This window comes from Mauremys reevesii, linkage group 4 (assembly GCF_016161935.1).
Source record: "Mauremys reevesii isolate NIE-2019 linkage group 4, ASM1616193v1, whole genome shotgun sequence".
Classification (NCBI taxonomy): domain Eukaryota; kingdom Metazoa; phylum Chordata; order Testudines; family Geoemydidae; genus Mauremys; species Mauremys reevesii.
In genome coordinates, this window is record NC_052626.1 from 107,245,088 (window position 1) to 107,263,965 (window position 18,878).

The window sequence follows — 18,878 nt, forward strand, 5'->3', positions numbered from 1 at the left end:
GTGAACTTCCAGAGAAATTACAAATAGCTTTAAAATTATTCTATGAAACATATATGTGGGGTTTGATGCATTATAATAGTGAATATGTCCATAATGGAAAGAGTTTAGCTATGAATAGCACCAAGGCAAAGCAATTTTGAATCAAATTGACTTTGATAAGTAACTTGTTCAAATTTTTACATTCTAACTCGAGAGAGATTTGGTTGAACGGCCATGGGCAGTCCCATAATCCCATTGACACACAAGCATATTGGTGGATTGATAAGGATCTTTACTTAAAGATACAGAGTTCTACAGTGATAGTCACATGGTGAGAATAGTGTAGATTTAGGATAAAGTTCGTCTGTGTATCAAGACTGATAGGACTTTGAGTTAACTGAGTCTCAGAGATTAAAGCCAAAATTGTCAGAAGTGTAAACTAATTTTAGGTGCCCTCCTTGAGAGGACTAGTGCCTGTTTTTTCAGAGTACTCAGCATAAATTTATTTATTTGATTTGTTATCTTGTGATACATTGTAACATCGGATGTTGACATTCTTTTAAATGTAAATGCTATCATCTTTATTTTACTTTCCGTAATTTCTTATTGTTTTTTTAACTTCTGTTTTGGCAAACACATTTATAAATTTACAATAGTTCTCCAGTTTGTAATTTTAGTTCAGGAACAGAATGGACTGTGGGAAACTTGGTGGATAATTACTTAAATTAAGTTACTTATCCCACTTGTCCTCTAATGCATTTCTTTCTTCTTTCTGACAGGGGCAATTGGTTATTTGGTGGTGGTGGTGGTGGTGGTGGTGTGTATAATGTAAGTGGTTGTTTTGCCATGAATTGTGGCGGGATTCATTAGCATGATGCATTTGTTTTGGCTAGAGCTGAGAGGACATTCTCCTGGATGAGGAGTATTAACTGAACTTCTTTTTTCTTCTTGCTGGTATTCTAGTTTTTGTATATTTTGGCACACTGACGGAATTTTAAACGGTCTGTTTTCAGGCACTGACAGAAGTGACTGGATCAGGGTTTGGTTTTTAGCTAGCTGGGTTGGATGGTTTTCTGGGTGAGTGGCTGTCTGGTTCCTTGCTACCACCCACATCTCACACCAATGCTAAAGATGCCCATCTGTGTCTCTACATGGCTCTGATTCCCCGGTTGGCTGCCTGTCACAGTCCATCTGTCTTTACAGAAAATGTCACAGCTTTCTCTCCTGTGCTGCCCGATGATCATTCCCACTAGTCAGCTGACAATGCAGAGGAGGCAGGTAATGCGGTAAAGAGAAACATGAAGGTACCAAGGCCCAGCTCCAGTCACCTAGCCACAGCTTCTCAGGGAACTCTGGAGAACTTTCAGATGGTTTCCCAATTCAAGGGTTGGAAATCCTTGCTCTGGTGGGGAAGCTGGATGACTGTTTTCTAGGTCTCTCTGAAAATGTATTTGCCTCTCCGGTCCAGATTGTTGCTGAAGTGGATGGAGAACCAGAGGAATGAAGTTAAAATCATCCCATAAACCTAAGGAATCAGAGAGGCAAAGAATTAAATATCAGGACTGATGGTTGGCTGTTACTTCACCTGAGTGCAAAGGTACTGACACACACACACACACACACACACACACACCCCTGAACATAATTCACAGGTATCTCTGAGCTACTGTATCAGGCTGTTGCATACACAAAAAAAGTTACATTACTGTGAAATGCTAAGGTCGAAATTTCAACAGAGAGAACAATATCATTGTTAAGGCACTTGACTGGGACTCAGGAAATCTGGGTTCAATTCCTGCTCTGCCACAGACATCCCAGGGTCACACAGGAAAAGTCACTCTCTCTGTGCCTGAATTTTCCATCTGTAAAATGGGTATAATGGTTTTTCCTTTCTCCCATCCTCTGTCTGGTCTGCTTAGACTAAGTTATTTGGGGCAGAGACTGTTATATACAGCATCTAGCACAATGGGGCTCTAATTTCAGTTCCAATACCATAACATCAGAAGTGAGAATAAGTTGGAAAATTCAGGATTCAGATTCCCACAACCAAGTTAAGTCTGCTCCTGTCTGCACTACAGTAGTCTTTGATTGAAAAAAATTTCAGTAGGTACTGCTTGGACTAATACAACATACATGTGTGCCTCTGAGTATACAAAAGAATGCAGTTCCTTTGTACTGTAATATACAAATTTGCTGAATGGTACATCACATTGCCCAGTATTGAGTGATCATATGATCGAAGGCTGTATCAGAACCTACATGGGCAACATATCAGAAGCCAGGTTGCTGGGGGAATAATGGGGGCTGTAACTACATGTTCTTTATAAAAGTTTGCCTTAATATGAAAGTGACTCTTTGAATGTATAGTTTGATTTTTGAACATTTATGAAGAGCTCATTGGTAGCTGGAAGATAGCAACATCTGCAGTAACTAAGGCAGCCACTGTACACTTTTCTTTGCATCCTGCAATCATAGTGGTAAAAATATTTTAGAAATAGAATGAGGCGCCTCCCACCATATTCTTCAAAACCAGTCCTAGTTGATAGCTGCCATGTCACAGCTATGAAATAAAAGCCACAACTTTATTTCAGTAGAATTGGAGTGAGATTTTTCCTATACCCAAACTGTGAAAAACATTACCCAAAATATTCCAAGATGTGACATTGTATAATGCATCTGGCATGTCTCATGCATAGTTCCAGGAGCTAATCTACACTGAGAATCAACATAACCATTGTAATATTAGTGCTAGAATTTTATATACCTATAATTCTATGCATCAGGAAATACCCTGGATGGAATTGTTATAAGTCAGAATGCTTAGCTGCTGTTCCTAACGGAATGATAAAAGTTTAAAAATAGAAATGCTGCACACTAACCTTTATGATTTGCAATTGTATGGTTATGTTTGTATTCTAATTGTCTGAAATAGAAGGGTTTTCTAAGCCTATCAGAATTCAGCAGGTCAGGCATCATCTGCTCCTGGGCCACAATTACATGTGCCATCTTCCTGCAATAGTATCAGAGCTCTACCCACTGCTGATCTTCCATCCTCTGACACAGCAATTCAGAGGAGAATAGCTAAGAGTAACATTTTGGGCAAATATTTATTCCATCATTATTAAAAGACAAACTGATATTCAATGCAGGAGTCAGCAGGCAGGTGTGATTCACTCTGGGGACTCTTGCTGCTCACAGGCAGCATTCACAGAGTCCAGGCAACCCCTTGAGTGTATTACAACCATGTATTTAGGTCCGGGTCATCCACTCATGTATAGCAAGTTAGATATAATAACTCCGCATTGCACGGTGAGCCTGGGTAGATTTAAGGGTGATCATGACAAGTCTGAAGGCATGTTTTATTACAAGTGCAGGACCCTTGTGTAGAGGTAATTAATGTATGTTGTGTCTGCCAAGTGGTGACTAGATACTAAACATGCTTGTTCTATTAACAGCATACTCCAACCACTGGCTAGATGCACCATGTCTGCATATCTGTAAGGCAGTGGGTTATCATCTCACCTGTCCATGCACCAACACCACTCGCCAGCCACAGGATTCCTGCCCCTTCTTCTACAGGACTTCAGTGTTTGTTATTCAAAAACAAAACACTGTTCAGCACACCAATCCTGTCTTTTCTCCTGACCTGGGGTCTTCTGCAGGGGCCAATCTACTCCCCACAGGATTACACTTCACAGAATGCCTGGGAGTCAAGACAAGTCTCTGGTTCCTTCTTCCTAGCCTGTTCCCCACAGGATTACACAGGCCATCTGCCAGAGAGTGTCATGAACTGGGTTCTGTCCTCAGCAGCAGCCTTTCTACTCCCTGCAGCTCTCCAGCTCAACTGAGCTAGTTGCAGGCTCACCTAATACCAGATGATCTTCAAGTTATCACCTGATACCTAGCCTCAGCTGGGAGGCAGGCAGCTGACCTCCTGTGTATCACAGGCAGGGCCGGCTCCAGACCCCAGTGCGCCAAGCAGGCGCGTGGGGCGGCATTGTCCCGGCAGGGCAGCATTTGGCTCTGGCGGACCTTCCGCAGTCATGCCTGCGGGAGGTCCACCGGAGCCCTGGGACGAGCGGACCTGCCGCAGGCATGACTGCAGAGGGTCCCCTCTTCCCGCGGCTCCGCTTGAGCTCCCGCAGGCATGACTGTGGCGGGTGCGCTGGTCCCGCGGCTCGGACAGCGCTCCCGCAGGCATGCCTGCGGATGCTCCACCGGAGCCGCGGAACCAGCGCACCCGCCGCAGACACTTCTGCCCCGGCCGCGGGACCAGGGAAGGGCGGCGAGCCGGCCGCCCTGCTTGGGGCGGCGTAATTTCTAGAGCTGCCCCTGATCACAGGCCTAGCTTCCACAACTTCTTCCTGCAGGAAGTTGCTGTCTTGTATATCTAACAGTAACATTACAGCTGGTTACAACTGCCAATTTTTTTTTGTAGGAAACTTAATTTTGGGAGATTTATTTTTTAAAGACATTTCCCATGATGAGTTTTCAATTTATTTTTTAACAAAAAATTTGCAGTAAAAAAAATTGGTAAAAGTATCAGGGTTTGGGTAAAAGAAATCAAACTTACCAAAATAATTTTGGTTTTTCCTTCAAAACACTGGAAAATTTTGACCAAGATGAATATTTTCTGTGATAATGTTTCCTTTGGTTGAAAAGATATTTTTGGTCAAAAAAAGTGTTTGATGACAATATTTTGACCAGCTCTAAACACCACAAAGCAATGTTAGATCATGTGGTGGTTAGAACATGGCACAGCCTCAGCCACAGGACAAAATGCTTAGACTCAACACCCTTGACAATGGGATTCAAGTTCTGAAGAAGCCAATTTCCAGACCTATTCCCCAAGCTCAGCACAGAACCTATGGCTGCCAGGAATTTAGAGAGCCTGTTCGAGCAGAGAACTGGCTGTGATTCCTCAGACTGATTGGCAGCCCTATTGGCATCTACCCCATGAGACTGGATAGCTCCTCCCTAAGTCTCTGTGGTGAATCACATCATCAAGGTTATTTCCTTTGCTCCTGAACTTCATGCTGCTGGCTCATCACCGCCAGATCCAAAAACCTGTCTCCTGCACGCATGCTTTTCAACGTGACCTGCCCTCTCAAGCCACTGAACTATCCCTCCCTCAGCTTGTTCAGAAAATTAGGGTACCAAAGGAACAAAGATAGTTACCATGAAGCAGATTGTGAGGATCAGTAGCGCAGAGACGAAGTCCATATGTTTTTTTAGGAAATCTTGGATCTCTTGGAGGCAATCCTGAAATGACAGATATTGTATGAAAGCACAGTGGCAGTTTGGGAGAGTTCACCTCTTATCCCTGCAGAGGCTTCCCCATCTCTCTCTGCCTGACAGGGTTTAACATCATCATCATCCATCATCATCTCCCTCACAGCAGAAGCAGCTTCCAAGCCCTGTCTTACAGACCCTGTATCGTAGAGACAGCCTCTGTCTAAACAACAGGAATCAGAGTTAGGTTTGCTTTATCCTGCTCTCCTCCTCCTCAACCAGCAGAGAGCTGCAGCAATAGTGCAAATCCTCCTTCTTGACGTTACCTGTCACTGTATGCAACCTGAATTCTGGCACCAGTGCAATGCTGCAGATTGTGTTATACTTTGAGACATGGAACCTTGGCTTGGTAGTGAATGGGGTCTATGTCTCCTGGTTCTGTTGCCCTACTGTGCTCTCCATAGCCAGTTACCTACAGTATATCTGCCATTGCGGTGATATTTTTGGAATCGCACCAGGTAAAATATATTTCAAGATTTCTGGGGAGAGAGTGTGTGTGTGTGTGTATAAAGGGGAGAAAGAAAAAGGAAGATGGAATGAAGGTATGTGAAATGCACAATAATGTTTGTTGCAGGTCTTCTGACATGCTGTGGTTTAAGTCTGCAATGCGATGCTAGTAAAGGGCTTGATCCTGCAAGATGCTGAGCACTCTGGCTGGAACTAGCAAAAATACTTAAGCTAGTCCTTAATTTTAAGCATATGAACAGTCTCACTGAAGTCTGTGTGTGAGTGAGTGAGAGAGACACTATTCATATGCTTAAGGTTAAGCACTTACTTAAATGCTTTGCTGGATCAGGCCAGAGTACTCAGATCCTTGAAGAATTGAGCCCAAAGATAAAATGAGCAGCAGCTGCTAGGACACAAGATCACTTCCTCCATTCCCATAAATTCTACAGAATGCATCACTGCAGTTTATCCCCCTTTACTATCAGCAGGAGGGAATTCAAAGCATAAATAGCTATGTAAGCACCCTGCTCCTGCAGCACCTCACAACAGCGACATTTCTTCCCCTCACTTCTTTTCCTACAGCCGTTTTATTATCAGTTGCAGCCTGTTTCGTAAGTTACACTTCAGAATTCAGTTTTCAGAAGGCAGATATAATCAGAAAGGTTGCTATCCCATGGTACCCTGTATCATCATGAATTTGTCCCATGTCCTGAAAAATTGATCAGCAGGATAATTTAAAAGTTCTGAATTTATACACTATGTGTTAGGACATTGCATTAATACATGATGTCTTTGCATAACCATAGCAACACAATCATTTCGACTCCTAGGACAAATATACATATTAAGATGGCAACTTTAATTAGCATTACTGGTCAAACAGAACAAAGTTACACAGTCCAGGCAAATCTACTGAGAAAAATCCAAGTTACAGTCTCATGGCAGCGATCATCTGGTATTGGTTCTGTTTATTTGCTTCCTCAAAAAACACACTGAAGAGCTTACTGAAAAGTGGTTTATGCCCTTGAATGGAAAAAAAACCCAAACAGATTTCTGGGTTCCTAGAAGCTAGGTATTTCCCAGTGAATTCTTAGTAATTCTCTAATACCCTGGAAAAGGGCAGTATGTATAATTTACATATGAAAATCTGCATGTTCAGCTTGTTGCTATCCGCAAGCAAAGTACCTCTCTCACAATTCATAATTTAACTGCAAATAGAGATGTCTGACTGGATTGATAGACATCTGACATCACACAGAAGCATGACATCATATGTCCACCGCAAGATCAGAGGACAAGAAAAGAAGCTTCCGAGAAATGACAAATTGAAGAGATCTGGCATTTTCAAGGCTCTCTAGGGCTGCAAGCATTAAACCGGGTGAAGGAACAGCTACAGAATTGTATCTGTGGCTCAGGGAACTACCGATCCACTGCAGTTTCTTCTAGCTGCTGTTTTCAGTCAGCAAGACACCAGTTTGCATTTCTAATTAAAAAAAAAAAATCAATGCCTTTCTTCTAACGGATACAACTGAGGAGGTGTCTTTTGGCAGCCAGTAAGTAGGAGTAGGCGTGATGGCAAGGGACATGGGCGGTAATCCTTCCTCATTTTATCCCTCAAAAGGTCACCATTTCTCTCATCCCACCTGGAGTTTCCCTTCAATAGTAGGGAAAAATGCAAGTGAAAATATGGCTCAAAAAGTTCCAAATAGACATGGTCAATGGCGCAATGAAAATAGAGGCAGCTGGTGAGAGCGAGGGGGAACTAGCTTTGAGCTGGGAGCCTGGAGCCCAGGTGAGATGGAAGAAGGTCTTGTCAGTAGCTCCATGGAAAGAGTTTGGGAATAATGATCATTCTGCTGCTGCACTGGCCCAAAGGGCTATTGGTTGCTGTTTAGAGAAAAGACTCAAGTTAATGGTCTGTTGATGTAGATGCCAGTCAATCCAGTTATCCAGAGGGAAGGAAACAACACGGGAGCTGCAGCAGTTGTAGGGCTGGATTGGGATTGAAAATGCTGACCAAGGTAAAGAGTGAGGCCCTAATTCACTGCTTCTCTGCACCGCATGTAGTCATTTACGTCTTGTCTACTTTGGGACAAAAGATGCTTCCTCCCCCCCTCAAGTTAGGTCAGTTGAGCTAGTTTAACTAGCAGCTAAAAAGCTAATGGGTCATCCTTGATATCTGACAAATAGCTCCTCGATTATTCCCTCACCTCTCTGGCTGTGCCCATATGTTCTGATGGGCATGTCTCATTTTCAATGCCTCCTGTTTCTCCAAAGGGTGACTGCTTTCCACAGCACAGAAACTGAAACAGAAGAAACAAAAACTACACCACTGCCTGGGTTCCTCTTCTCTTACCAACCTTCTCTCTGGCAGACTGATGCAGGATGAGTTGAATCCAGGGGAGATAAACATTTTTCTCCGTCTTCCTTACTCTGGGCCAGGATTTCATGACCCCCTGGCTGCAGAGGGCAAGTAGCATTATAAATAAATATATCATTATAGTAGTTAAAAACAGAGATTAAAACGTCTTAAGGCCTGATCCATACCCCACTGAAACCTGTGGGAGTCTTTACGTTGACTACTGTCGGCTTTGTATTAGGCCCTAGCTTGTCTGTTCACAGAGCCATAGGTTAATCCGCCACTCCCTCTGCTGAGAAATCAGGACAGAAAATACAGAGCTAGAGGGAGGAGTCCAGAAACAAATAACCAGTGTTGACCTTCCCCTCTAGTCCCACAGCATGACATTAGATCACTATCCGAACAGACCTTGCTGTGCAAGGGTATGGCATTTCCTTTACTCAGCTGTCTATAGAGGACTCCTGTGTTTCTCTCCACAGGAAACACTCTCTCTGCCACTGTTATCTCATCTTGCACACATTAAGTGAAGCAATCCCTAGGCTCAGTGCAGTCACATTAATCTACCTACTGCATCACAGAATTGGGGCGATAGCTCTCCTTTATACCTACACGCTGCACTGCAAGGTCAGGATTCCTCAGAGCTGTGCAATTTGCTTTGTCACGTTAGCAGCTTAAAACTTTGGGGGAAAAAATCCACCAAAAAAAAAAAAAAAAAAAAAAGAGACATTGTTTGGTTCTGATGCTTCCACAGTGGGAAATTTACCTTCAGCTGGCCATATTGTTGAAGTTGTGCCTGCAAATCACATTCACATTATGGAGCACCCCCAGGCTATTGATTCTGGGATGGAAACAACAACAACCACATTGTGGGAGGGCTCTTATCTTTCAGGGATATGGGCTACTATGCAGCCACCATTAAGGAACCAGCATGGAATGGCAAAGGGACTACATGGTTTGTGGTGTGAATGCTCTCTCAGGGAGGTGAGATTACCTCTTGGTATTTGGGTGAATGTGATGCTCAGAAACCCAGGTCTCCTCACTGAGAACTGTGGGGGGGAGGTCATCACTGCACGATGGGTTGGAAAAATCTTAATATTTGTAGTATATCATTATCTATAGTCCTATGAAACACCTACTAATCCTTTCGTACTGCTGCTAATTCAGCCAGCCAAACCTGGCAATGCCAAGCTCAGAAAAGCAATAGCAGTAGTGGACACAGAAGAACTGAGCAGGAGCTCTGTGACCTAAGGAAGAAAAAACCACTATGGTGTTTCAGAAGTCCAGACAACAGAAGAATATAGGCTTCATCCAAAGCTAACTGAAGCCAAGGTAAAGACACCCTGGAGCAAGATCTCCTGAGCCTGGATACACCAAGACTGGAAGCAACTTACTGTTTCATGGATGGTAGCTAGTTCCTGCCTCCTGAAGCTGGACAAGTTCCTCCTCACTTCCTCGTACACAGAATCATACACATCCATCATGGCATCTTCTACCTACAAAAAAAAAAAAAGACATGTCCAGGATAGGGGTCTGACCAGACAAGTCACACTCCATTTTGCTAGGCACTGTAGAAACACAGGAACTCCCCCAGGCAAAGTGGGTTAGCAAATAAAGCCAGCCAGCCAGAGGGCTATCTCAGATTTATTAATGAAACTCACATATAGACAAGAGGAATTTGAACTGCATTTCTTGTTTTACCAGGAATGGATTGTTCCTACAATTCTAGGGAGGACATTTTTTGAACACCATCCATGGAATAGACTGCAGCTGTTTCTGGAATTAGTTCTAAGATGTAAATATTCACTATAATATATGGCACATTACCTGTTCAGTTTCCATTACAATTAATTTTAGTTACATGACTAACATGGGTATTGTACTGAATATTTAATTCCTACAGTCCCTTTTATGTGACACCATTAAACCATATGAACAAAGACCTTTTTGTTTTTATACACCAATATTTTTATACTTGAAGTAGTAGAGCTAGGTAAATACAAGTCTTTTGACAAAATTATTTCCCACAACATTTTGAAAAATGTTCACAATTTTTGACCAGCTCTAAGGTGTTTTGTTTGAGTAAAACAGCGTAACTTACTACCATGTAATCCAGAGAAGGATGGTCCAGTGGTTAAGGAATGTCCCTTCTTTACTCTGACAGACTTTTTGTATGACCTTGGACAAGTTCCTTAGGGCTAAATCCATACAAGAATGCAATGCCTAACTCCTAGGTACCCTTCCATCCAGTGGAATTCACAGCCTCTAATTGCTTTCTGCAGCATGAGGATAATAGCACTTCCCCAACTCACAGGGGTGTTTTGAGAATAAATATATTAATGATGGTGAGATACTAAAACACTCTGATAATGGGTGCCATATAAGTACCTTAGGTAGATAGTTATGCCAGTATAACACAAAACTAACAATTCTAAATCAATGGACTTTCACTGGTGTAAAACTAGAGTAATGCAGTGGTGAATCAGGCCCTAAATATTCACTGAAAATATGAAATCTCATAGCTTCAGAAATCTCAACCAACCTTTGTTCAGCTTTCAAAAGAAAAAAAAATCTCAATTGCCCTTGGTTCTAGCAGGGAGCTGGTAAAATTCTATTTCTTTCTTTCATGTTCTCTTTTTCTTCCAGTATTGATCTGAATGAGTCTGAGACCAAAGCTTAGCACTTAGAACAGAAAATTAATCAGCAACACAGACAGCAAGGGGAAGGGGAAGGAACAAGTGCAGTTGCAAACCCATCTCTCAGCAAGGTTTTGCATCAAGTCTTAAGGGTTCTGCTTAGAAAGTTACCTAGAAAAAGACAGTGTGTATTATTCTTTGCAGCTCAGAGATGAAACAGGGATCATTCGAAAGCGTTAGCCAGCCATTACTGTCGCATTATTCCTCTTTGCATGGCTGTTCCAACTGCAAAGTCTCTGCCAGGGGCTTATAACTAAGGAGGAGGTAGGAGAAGCAAAGATGACTTCATTTTGGCCCTAATTCATAGCAAGTATGGATTTCAGGTTTTAGGCAAGTATCAAATAGGAAATAGATATGAAGGAAGTTTGAGACATCTTTTTATTGTTATGGGGCCTTTTAAGGAAATTGTTAATTTTGTAGCAATGGCTTCATAGACCTTTGAAAGCAAGAAGTGGTAAGTGTGAGAATTTCATGTGAACACCACCACAGAATTCAGGGAGTTGCTGAGGGAATAGCTGGCAATTTGTAGTCCAGTTGGTTGATCATTGGTTCTAATCCACAGAATACCTCTAACCTCCTTGGGGTAATGGGGCTTTGCTGTTACACACAACATAATTAACAGAACAGGTGTGATTAGAGAGAGACCCAGCAATGCACTAATAAAGGGTCTGATGAAGATACAAAACTGCCAAATGCAGTAAAACAAGCTGCTCCCAGGAAATTAAAAATTGCCACCTGCACCATGTGACACACATTCTGTCTGCCTGTCAAAGACAGACAAGTAAAGGGAAGTTGGTCATTTTGTGACTTCGGTATTACTACTTTACAGTACCAGCACAGTCCTGCTCTTCCTAAGTAAACTATATATTAGTCCCAGACATGCTACTGTGGAAAGACTAGATTTCAAACAGTGAGCGTAAAGGAAGAGATGACCAACTGGCAGCCTGACATGAGACAGTAATTAGTGGCTATATAGACTATCCTTTACCTGGCCTGCCCTCTAATACGGACTTCTAGAGCTAGTCCAAACATTTTGTCTACATACCCCAAATTTAGTGGTCTTTCAACAAAACAAATCCTCGTGAAAAGGTTCCTATTTTGTTGAAAAAAAAATCAGACATTTTAAAACAAAAATCCTGGAAAAAAACTTCCATTCATTTCCTGACCCACTCCATTAATGTCTTACACTTCTGGACAAGCCAAAGAAGTGAATGAGAGGAGAAGGAAGAGCCATATAAACCAATTGCTTCTCATGCCATGAAGCATGTTAACTTTTTCTGAACTTTCCCTACCCAAGTGTTAGATGCAGATATAGAACTGGTCTGGGACTAAGATGACCTCTATGAACTATATTTTTGGGACAGAAAATGTATTTAACTGTATTTGCATAGTCTTGTGTAGGTTTATGGTGCTGTATATGTAATTTGTATTCTATACAATAATCATGCTATTTAATATTTATTTATAGTTTAATAAGGTAAGTATTTAATAACTTAGACCAAGATTTTTTTTTTAAAAGGAGCCTCAAGTGAGACTTAAGAGTGGGATTTTCAAAAGGACTTAAGCACTCAACACCCACTGAAAGTCAACTTTAGGTTCCTACATTTTGAAAATCTTAGCTTAAGGATCCTGGAAAGATCCTCTCTACGTTACTGACCAGGGAACTTCTGAAGAATCCAGAAGTGTTAATATTAAGATCTAGTAAATACTTGAAGATACTTTGGGAAATTTAGTTAGTTCTGAGGTTTCCAGTTTGGGTGGATGTAGTCAATCATTGCCTCATCCAAAACCCATTAAAGTCCAATGGAAAAACTCAAATTATTTTTGGATCAGGTTCTAAAGCTGCTAGTTGTTTACCTTAGTGATGTTTCAGTGTATCCTGAATCGTCAGTGAGACGAGAATGCATCAACTGATGCTTAGATTGCACGGATCATTAAAGAACTCCCTAAACCTCTACGCACCTCTGGTGACAATGGAACAATCTGCGATCAGACCATAGTTATTTTCCAAAAGAGTGGCATTATGCAGGCAGCTCAACAGTCACATTGGCTGAATATTCATACACATTCTCTTCTGGTGATGAACTTTACCCCTACAGTCCTTTTCAGAACATCATGCACTCATGCAAACAATCCTAGCATAGGCTCATATAGAATATCAAGGTTGGAAGGTCATCTACTCCAACCCCCTGCTTAAAGCAGGAGCAATCCCCAGACAGATTTTTACTGCAGTTTCCTAAATGCCCCCCCTCAAGGATTGAACTCACAACCCTGTGTTTAGCAGGCCAATGCTCAAACCACTGAGCTATCCTTCCCCCTCCCTGAATAAGTACAGCAGTCCAGATGTTCACAGCTGTTTGTTGCTGAACACATTGTACAGCTGCTGCCATGTTGGCTGGTACATAATAGTCACAGTTGCATAGAGAGCAGATTCAGTCTTCCTCTAAAGCACCATGTCACGGTGTGTATCGGAAGCACTATACAAACACCAACAAAAAGGAGCTATGTTAGGGTAGGAGACTGTTTAGTTACAGACTACACCAATACTGGACCTGGGAAAATGAATCACTTGACACCTTGCTTCTTTAGCTGGAAAATTTGTTTGCAATTGGTTGTGCAGTTGAGCTTTGAAAAATATTAGTCCTGCGTTGCTGTTCCTATCCAGCTCAAAATGCGGTGCAAACTCTTAGAAGAAGTGAAGAGGGGAAGTTTCACATCTAAAGGAAGATATAGTGTAAGAACAAAAATAAAAAATAAAATGCAACTCAAAGAAAGTGTGAGATTGAGACACCACATTGAAATTCTGTACCCACTGATGTCAATGAGAGTTTTACTGATATAAATGGAGCCAGCGTTTCACTGGGTCCGATTTTATTCAATCTATTTATTGCTGACCTGGGAACCAAGAGTAGGAGTGGGCTGATAAAGTTTGCGGATGACACCAAGTTGGGGGGTTGTCACAAAGGAAGAGGATCGGAGATTCCAGGAGGAGATTGGATGACCTTGTAAACTGGAGTAGTAGTAACAGGATTCAATAGTGAGAGTGTAGAAGTGTAAGGTTATTAGGGATGTCTAGAACTTTAAATAGTTTAGTTATGGGACACACTTGGAAGTAGTAAGGGAGGAGAGGAGAGGAGAAGGACCTGTCTGGTTGATCGTGAAGTGAGTAGAGTATGTGATGTGATGTGGCAGCTAAAAAGCTAATGCGGTTAGGTCGTTGGTTTATTTCTATTTCTAGTAGGGGATAGGGAGGTATTATACAGCTATATAAGGCGCTGGTGGAGACCTCATTTGAGTATTGTATTGTGTTTTTTTTGGTCCATGAAGGAGAGGATGAATCTAAACAAGAACAGGTACAAGACAAAAGAAGGGCCAATGGAATGAGGGGAGAAAAGGCCTTTCGAGAAAGGAGACTTGAGGAGAGTTTGTTTTTTTCCTTAAGACCAAAGAGGAGGAGAGGAGATATGATTACACTCTTTAAATATATAACCAGGGAGGAGATACCAGGGAATCAGAATTACTTCAGCTCAGTGCTAGGACGACATAAACGGTCAGTCAGAAATAATTCAGTCAAATTGGAAATTAGGCCTGAACTTGAAGCGTTTAAGAGTGCAATACTGGCTGGAACAGTCAAGGGAAAAAGTGGGGGAAAGAAGGACCTCGAAGACTAGATTAAGCTTAAATAAGTTTAAAGAGGATATGGTATGAGATGATAGGGATTAGAGGATAGGTCAATTATGTGCCTGCCATGATGTAACCTTATTTTGTAGAATGTTGGCTGAGAGGTCTTGGTTGGGTTGCTCTTCATCTGACTGCCATATTTGGGGTCCCAGGAATTTTCGGTGGAAGGAATTTGGAATTGGCCTCCCTGGAGAAGGCTGGAGGTTTTTCATGGGGAGGGGCATGGGGGCTACTTGGGAAGGAGTGGGTGGGTGGGCCTCATTGGTGGAGGGCATCAGATGAGGTCAGATAGATGATTCATAATGATCTTTCTGATCTTGAATGATTCCCTGGATTTTTTCAAGCAAGGGGCAATGGATGCTGCAGAACTAGTCTGCTTAATTTCCATTACGCTGTTCTCTCTTGATCCCTGAATCCCGGGTAGTGGCACAGTTGCAATGGAGGGCAGTAATTGGTCCATTACATTACCTCAAACTTAATGATTAGCCTCCTTGGGTTTCCCACTCCAGGTGCTGAGAAGTCAAGGCAGTCACTCACAGTTCAGCAAACAGGATGCCTTTTAGTGTCCTGTTTGAGTGGTTATGTTCAGATTGTTAGTAATGTGCTGTAAGAAAACCACAGATGTGCTAAGCACCTTGACAGACTGGAGCTACCACAAAATGGATTGAGCAATTTGGACAAGAGGTCCCTGGGATGGATTTGTATCTGCCTTTATTCTAAAGGCTTCAAAAAAAGCACACACATCAGCATAAGTGGGGTCAGGTCACTTTCTAGATTGCTCACTGCAAAGAAGTTCATGTTACTGAGACTTTCTGCACAGTCAGACTGCTCTATAAACATTGCAAACCATGCATGTGCTATTGTTGGAGCAGAATTTCTGAAAGAAGCTCTGATTCCGATTGAGACGTTCCCTCCTGATCACTGCTGATGAAACAGGTTTAGACTAACGAAAATCTCCAGTTTGAATGCTTTGGAGTGTAACAGTTTTATTAAGTTCTCCAAGCACACTGAAGTACACAGTTTCAGTTCTAAGCTGGAGCCAGAGAAACTACTCCTCTTCTTGTTTCCAGTTGTATTCCTCGATGAAACACCTCTAATTAGCGCCTGCTTAGACATGTCAGCAGATTGGGAGACTACTACATCCTTAATACCTTCTCCAAGCCAGAAATTGCACCTTCCCAGTGTTAAGTTAGTTATAAAGGAGGATTTTATCTTTAGGTACATTTGGAATATATGTATTAGACAACACTGTCTACCTTCTTGGTTTACCCACCCCAGTCATGCCCAAGATTGTCAAGGGAAACTGCCTCTGAACATCAGTGTTTAGGCAACCTAAGCAAGTCAATTGAAGGCTTATTGGAAAGTTAATGTGTTTAGAATAGCACCAAGAATGGTTGTAGCCATCAATTTAGCTAAAGCATTCAGCAAAGATTGTTTAGTAAATAACCTGTTAATAAAACTTCCTGTAACTGTCCTCAAAATTCCAGGTTTGCTATCAGTTGAATAGCCATTTTTTTTGAAAAAGATGATTTTGCACTTATTTCTATTTCATCTGAAAAGTCCTGCCAAGGCAGAGTTATGGAAGCATTCTGCTACAAAGTGGTTATTTTTTGGGGGGTCTTTGATATGTCACAACTGAGATCATTCATAGCGGCCTCAACAGATATGCGCATTCCAAGCTCATAGTTGTCTTTAGCATGTTTTTTTAAAACCTGTAGGTATATCTGTTTGACTGCATTTTCAAGTCATAAATGGAAAACAACTCTATGCCTTCATAATCTGAGTAAGTGAAACATTTACAGTTTCATTTGGCTCAATCTTTTATTATTATTATTATTATTATTTTAATGTGTAAAGCCATGTGAGTTCATGACACTTTAGAATTCAGGAAACATTAAAAAAAGCAAATTCCCTGCTCTGTGGCACTTATGATCTAATTACAGTAGATTGAAAACATAACAGAACCTGGTGGGAAGGAGGGTAGAGAATTTAAGCAGGAGTTAGTGAAGACAGAATGAAACAATGGGAGCACTGTAATCCTGCACTGATTCTCTTTCACGCTGATAAACTCGGATAGCCAGAAATGACAGAAATTACTATTGTCATGATAAGCCAGGAGGAGAATCTAGGATAATGGATCTTAATCATTCAAGCAGAGCCCTCATTAATAGCGAGGCCATCTGCTTGAAAGACCACCAATGTTTCTGACAGTGCTTAAAAGAAGGAAGTAGACAAAGACCCTTTTGCGATTTCCAGAACTTTGGAGCTACTTGAGGCCCTCACAAAAATCATAGCTTCAAGCTCATTGGAAAGTCCCTGCTCCACCTCTGTGAGCAGACTTGTTTATAAATTACAGCTGCAGTACAATTAAACAAAAAAGTTTCCTTGTTTATGCACTGCAGATAACAGGCCAGAATCTCATGTTTATGCACTGCAGATAACTGGCCAGCAAAGAATTGCCCCAGTGGAGGGGATTTCTCTCTGGCATGAATAGAGCTGGCTCCTCCATCCCTCCAGAGGATATGTCAGAGCACAGAGGCGGGGCCAGAGGTCTGGTAGACAGGGGCGGCTCTAGACATTTTGCCGCCCGAAGCAGGGCGGCATGCTGCGGGAGGCGCTCTGCTGGTCGCTGGTCCCGCGGCTCTGCTGGACCTCCCACAGGCGTGCCTGCAGAGGGTCTGCTGGTCCTGCGGCTCCACCGAAGCCACGCTGGAACCAGCGGACCCTCCGCAGGCATGTCTGTGGGAGGTCCACCGGAGCCGCAGGACTAACGGACCCTCCGCAGGGACGCCTGCGGAAGGTCCACTGGAGCCGCGGGACTAACGGACCCTCCGCAGGGATGCCTGCGGAAGGTCCACCGGAGCCGCTTGCCGCCCTCCCGGTGACCGGAAGAGCGCCCCCCGTGGCATGCCGCCCCAAGCACGCGCTTGGCGTGCTGGGGTCTGGAGCCGCCCCTGCTGGTAGAGTTCAGTTACACTATGCCAGTCCTCAGCTGCAGTAAGTTAAAGCAGCCTGCAGGATCAGGGAGCCTTAACTGATCGACCCCAGCCAAAATCTGCGAGGAAGCTCACTCTTTGGAAGGTTTTATGTTTATTCAGTCCTAGGTTTTTGTACACGGTATCACTAGTGTACTTCATTTTCAACTCTATGGAAGCACAACAGGAATTTTTTAATACATGGGGTCTTGAGAATTACCACATTGTTAATCTATGTATATATCTAGGCATCTAGATTGGGCTATCAGTATTGAAAATGTTGGTTGAAGGGCTTGATCTGGCGCCCATTCAAGTCAATGGGAAAAAACCTCCTATTAGACTTCTAATGCCCTGTCCACTCAGGACATCAGTGGAGGACTGTAGAAAAGAAATAAGGGTGCTCTAGTTAAGGAATAGTTCTCTTTTTTCCAGGCTCTTGTGCACACGTGTATAGCAGGCAAGAAAAGATCCTCCAAAAGCTGGGGTTGGGAGGGTGAGAAGAAAGCAGGGAAGGCAAGGGATGGGGAGCACAAAGCAAGGAGAGACAAGAAGCAGGGAGCGGGAAGGCAGAATGGTGTGGGAGAGAAACGTAGGAAGAAGAGACAGTGAGATGGAAGTGGACAATAAGAGGAGTTGCTAGGGCAGAAGCAAGGAATTGGAAAGCGCAGCTGAGGAAGGAGGAAAAGAATTGATCTAAAAAGCCTGATTCAAAGCCCATTGAAGTCACTGGAAAGACTCCTACTGACTTCAGTGGGCCACAGATCAGGCTCCTGGTTGCTTTTAAAGAACTCACTCCTCTCCCATTGGTGTGAATAGGTTCTTGCTTTAGGAGCTTTGAATGTCTTGGTGCAGTTTTCTATTCTATTAATATCCTGTCAATTCCTCCTGTTAGCTCTCCTCAATGGCAGTCAATAGCAGCAGCAGCAGCAATCTGGTCAGCGCCACAATCCAAAATGGGCTTTAAGGCCCCGTGTGAGAGGCTGCAGAAGTCAGTAAGGTGTCATTTTACCCAGGTTGCTCTGCAGTCACTGGAGCCAGCTGATAGGAAGTTGAGAGGACCCACTGGTTCCATTATCAAAAACAAATGAAAAACCATTAAATAATTTAAAAAACCCACCTGTTGGCACATGCCACCACTAATGGGACCACACAGGGGAACAGGCTAGATGGCGTTCGATCTCCAACAATTGTTTTGGGACTGTCACAGAGGCATCCCATTAAAGAAGGCCCTCAGCTCACCTTCTTACTCCTATCTCTCTTTCTTGTAACTATACATTGCTTTTTCCAAGAGGTTCCTGCACAAATTATTGAACCTTCTGCAGGAAAATAAGCAGCAGCCAATTTAACTGTTCACCTTTTTGCCCTCCATGCCATTTCCACTGTAGTCTCTCCACATCCCCTCCTTCCAAAAAAAATGCACACTGCCCCACTGGAACAACCTCGCTGTCCTAA

At 42.8% G+C, this 18,878-nt stretch overlaps 1 protein-coding gene across 17 annotated transcripts in view; it reads right to left on the bottom strand.

Moving 5' to 3' along the window:
* Positions 1-772: 772 nt before the first annotated feature.
* TSPAN32 (tetraspanin 32) overlaps positions 773-18,878 on the bottom strand; it is a 63,768-nt gene continuing 45,662 nt past the window's right edge. For 16 of the 17 annotated variants that reach the window (XM_039536517.1, XM_039536513.1, XM_039536524.1 and 13 more), the window contains 5 exons: positions 9,469-9,570; positions 7,929-8,021; positions 5,158-5,241; positions 4,553-4,627; positions 773-1,504 (listed from right to left, as the gene is read on the bottom strand). In XM_039536517.1, the coding sequence (XP_039392451.1) occupies positions 1,409-1,504; positions 4,553-4,627; positions 5,158-5,241; positions 7,929-8,021; positions 9,469-9,570 (450 nt within the window). In that variant the 3' untranslated portion in view covers positions 773-1,408. The remainder of the gene's footprint in view (positions 1,505-4,552; positions 4,628-5,157; positions 5,242-7,928; positions 8,022-9,468; positions 9,571-18,878) is intronic. The other variant, XM_039536514.1, reaches the window with a different exon arrangement.